Genomic DNA, 4,515 nt, shown 5'->3' with positions numbered 1-4,515 from the left:
AGCTTGCGTTTTAGTCCCTTTATCATTCCTCTTCTCTCTCTAAAATGAGAATACTCCTTCTAGTATATAGCTAGCTGCCTGAGCAAATATCATGGGTAGCTTTGAACCCAGCTTTGTATGAATTACTATTATTTTATGTTTAAGGGCCGGGGCATTTAATTATGATATTCTGAATAGACTGAATTCTGGTGAAACATGTATGTAATGTGATCTCAAATTAAAGAAGGTTTTGAGCTTATAATAGACTAATAGTTAATTGAGATGAAAAATCAAGCAGTCATGGGTCATGTAAATCAGAATTCAATGGATAACAAACTTTTATTAATGAAGTACAGGAAACAAACAGACACAGTCACATTGACGCAATCCTGTGGGCATCACATTCACATTACCATCGTAATGAGATTGCCCGTTATTTTACCAACTATATAAATAAGCACACTGCGCAGTGCATGCGTAGTAACACATAACACTACTTTCATTATTGTACCAATTAATTAAGAACACTGAAACCTCGACTGACTAGCTAGCCAGCCAACACACCACTGCAACCGGCCGAGTTGTACCGGCTAGGCAACAGTAGTATTAATTCTGAGGGTGGCAGCAGCGGTACCTGTAAATGACGGATTTGTGAATGGTACCAGGACAGATGGGGCATTGCATGGTCTCCGGGGCGAAGCCATCCTCGCTTCTGAACTCAAAGTTGCAGCAGTATGCAGTGAGCACCTCCTTATGTTGTTGTACGAAGCAAGACTCGAACTTCTCCTGATCTGTTGCCAAATCCTTCCATTTTGTTTCGAAGTTCTCCAAGACCTTATAAATGCTGGAACCATGACCAGTGGTCACCACACTAGACCCTTTGCAAAGCACAGCCCATCCGACCTCGTATTTGTAGGAAAATAGCTTCTGGACTTCTTTTGTTATGGTGTCCACCTTCATATGAGTACTGGCATAGAAGAAGTTGTCTATTTCGGACCAGAAGGCTTCAACAGTGGGAGTCTCTTCCAGACACACTAACTCAATGGAAAGGTTCAATTTCTTTATGTGATCATGTTTTTGGAAGGTGGTTGCCTTCCGTTTGAACTCCTGGATCCAGGCATTGTCTCTGCCTCCATAGTACAAAATGTACTTGTTCTTATCTTTCGTCTGTTGGACAACATACTATAAATAATTACCTCATATATAGATATAACTGTATTGAAGCACATAATTTAAAAATGGAATTAAAACACACGCGGTGCATTGTGCATGTTTGAAGGTATAAATCACTTGGTGACCGAATACATAAGAAGGAGACTCCGTATACATAATTGTGGTTTAATTTCTTTGTTGCCATCAATCAACATTCAACACTATATATAGGTATGTATTTGAGAAAGGACTTTACGTACCCATTCATCAGGTATTAATTTTGGGTTACTTTTCTGCACTGTGGACGTCATCCATTTTTTGGTGATAGATATATACTGATTTTTAACCGGGCATTTGACTGGAAGCTCATTGAGTTTGTATAAATGAATCAACTGGCGTACGGTGGTGCTGGTTTTCACCACCTCTCCTTGTGGGTTCATCAACACCGATGCGGTATTGCCTTTCTCGACATCGTAGCACGACCACTCCTCCTTAATGAACTTGAGGCTTTCTTTGGTTGAAGAGTACTGCACTGTGTAGACCGACGACATTTGATTCGACATGGCCTTGCGCTGCTTTTTTCGTTCTTCAGTCCACTCCTTCACAATGGGGACCCATACAAGCTTACAGTCTTTGTTCTTAGAAATGGGTTTGAGAATTAAAATCTCCTCAACTGCAGAAACCTCCAGTCTCGTGAAGAGCAACACCACATGCTTCCCCTTCAGCTCACTGATTTCAACCTGCTTGCAAACCAAAAAGAAAAGCACAATATATTGGTCTATAAGCCAAGAGAAATTAATTTATAGAATATTTGACAAGCTATATACTATATTTGAGCCCACATGCATGCACCCTGAATCTAATCGATATCTATTATCTAATAAGGACGACCAACCTAAAAAAAATTATCTAATAAGGAAGGATCTCATACTGACCTCTTTTTCGTCACTTTTGGGGAGCACATTATCCCATAATTTCAGAATTTTGATAACCTCCATGGAATCATGGGTACGAAGGTGTATACGTTTCTGGAAGATACTGTAGGCGATTGCCTCATCTGCATCATAAATTAAAAAAAGAGAAAAGAAAATTGTGTAGTATAAAAAATCAGCATTATTGGATATTGAATAGCAATTCAAGCAGTGCACCACAACGCTTCATTTTGATCATCCACAAGTATTAATCCCACCTCTTTCTCTTGTGCAGATTTTAAACTGTCCAATAATGGTTTCGGAGATGAATTTGATTTCATTAACAAACCCGGATATTAGATCACGTGGCTTCTGCCTGAAATAATATGATGGCATAATTCAGAATTTGATTCCCTCCAATGTAACAAGAAAGTTAGACGATGCATATATCCATGGACAAGATTGAATATTAATTAACTTACTTATCATCACTAGTAAGGAGCTGGGTGACCTTGGTGGCGCAAGCTACCAGAGTCACGATCGAGAGGTAGACAGTCACCGGGATACCCTTTATCGCCTTGGTCAATGATGGTACATCCCTTAGATCAGTGTTTTCAGAAAGCTGCTGTAGCTCATGGATGCATCTAATCACGTCCAACGTGTGCAGGATCAAAACGTTAAGCTCCTTGATTTCTGAATGCTTGCTTTTCAGCAGGTCAGGCTGCTTCAAAAGTCCCGATACTCGCTTGAAAATTGGTATTGAAGTGGCTCCTTGGATTTTCTGAGTGCCGTACAGGTATGTGAGTAGGGAGAACTCTCCATATTCCAAAGCAAAGGCAGCTAAGCCCAGCACTGCCTTGGCTTCCCATGAATACTCTTTTAGCTCTGCAAGTATTTTTTTTGTACTATTCTCCAGGGCAATTATATCACCTGGATCGTTACCGCATGTCATCTGAAAATTTTCATATAAACAACAATTAGTTATATATTTAATTTATTGAGTCATTTTGGATTAATTAATATTATGTTGTCAAACTATCTTATTTAGATCATTAATTAATTAGGCTGTTAGAGAAATGCTAGGTGTCTTCTTGATCTTTGTGCATTTTTTCTTCTCCTGTTTAATTGCCTAGCATTTTTTGCAATGACAATGTGTGGTTTAATGCAATGACATTAAAGAGATCAATGCATCTAGAATTCCTCTCAGGGTGTAATATCAAGAGGTCGATCAAATATATATATATATATATATAGAGGTTCTTTCTAATAAGCCATTTCTCATTTAAGCTATCGAACTTTGATCAAATAAATAGACCAACAAAATATTTGGATAAACACTTGAAATGATGACCATTTAATCAAATGGATAAATGGTTCCGATTGAACTAATTTTTTACAAATGTGATCTTTCAATTAATGAAGACCTAAATTTATATATATGATTTCAATCATCAAAATATAACGTGAAATGAGTTATAAAAGGAATCTCTTATTTAGCTTTAAATGAAAGATTTCTTATTAAAATGGCCCTATGTATAAAGAGACTGCATTAAATAAGAAAAGAGTACGTGTAAATATATATAATATATATATATATATATATGAGTAATGACCTTGCAGCTAATGCACTTGAGAATGCACGTCAATGACGATGTGAAACTGAAACTGTTCTCGTCCACGTTGGGGGGGCGGGGGTCCTCATTAAGTTTGGTGGACTGCAAACAAGTCAGTAGAAGAAATATTTAGTTAGAAGTGTACGGACGTACTTGTAAAACTACTTGATAAGAATATTAAGCATGTCTGAACTAAAAAAAAAGGAATATTATGTATGTAAGAGAGGTATATAAATATATACCGTGATTACACTCTGAATGGTCGTGGTTGAATCCTTAATGATGTCTTCAGTTTCGCGGAAAAGACGAACAACAGGTCCATCATCATTGCTTATTATTTTTTCCACATGAGCCTGGAAATTTTCATAACAATTCTCCCTGATTATGCTCTCTGACTTGCGAAACAGGGTTCTCAGCTGCTCAGTACTACTCATGATGGTATTGATGGCTGAGAAATTAAGTAAATTAGGTTGAACGTACAGATCGACCGAGAATAATTAGCTATAGCTTGCTAGCAATTAAGGATGGCTTGTAAGTCTAGCATGCCGTGAGTTCAATGCCTTGCCTGTGCCCCTATTTATAATGTATCAGTCATCATATATACATGCTGTCAATTCTGTGTCATGGACTGATGTCATCATGCATGGCTTACGCGTACAAGAGAATCACCGACAGTCCTCCGGTCTCCAACCTCCCCAACCAATTAGTCCCCAACTTTTTCTTATACATGCGTAAGCGTAACATGCGGTTGGAGTGCTTTCCCTATTATCGACGTCACATGTACCTGCAGCCCTGCAGGCTTTTTTCACTTTATTCTAATTAATTGTACTTTCACATTTTTGTCAACTTAATTAGTATAT

At 37.9% G+C, this 4,515-nt stretch overlaps 1 protein-coding gene across 1 annotated transcript; it reads right to left on the bottom strand.

The window, feature by feature from the left end:
- Window positions 1-350: 350 nt before the first annotated feature.
- Window positions 351-4,181, bottom strand: LOC147293300 (protein SIEVE ELEMENT OCCLUSION B-like). The gene is made up of 7 exons (XM_086233103.1): window positions 3,898-4,181; window positions 3,656-3,757; window positions 2,525-2,994; window positions 2,321-2,418; window positions 2,067-2,188; window positions 1,392-1,871; window positions 351-1,146 (listed from the first exon to the last, which is right to left on the bottom strand). Exons 1-7 carry the CDS (start codon window positions 4,087-4,089, stop codon window positions 586-588), a joined length of 2,025 nt encoding a protein of 674 aa, XP_086089229.1. The 5' UTR covers window positions 4,090-4,181; the 3' UTR covers window positions 351-585.
- Between the last annotated feature and the right edge of the window lie 334 nt (window positions 4,182-4,515).

Source organism: Dryas octopetala, chromosome 2, assembly GCF_963921425.1.
Source record: "Dryas octopetala chromosome 2, drDryOcto1.1, whole genome shotgun sequence".
NCBI lineage: Eukaryota > Viridiplantae > Streptophyta > Magnoliopsida > Rosales > Rosaceae > Dryas > Dryas octopetala.
The sequence above is the reverse complement of the archived record's forward strand: the minus strand, read 5'-3'. Positions and strand labels throughout refer to the sequence as shown.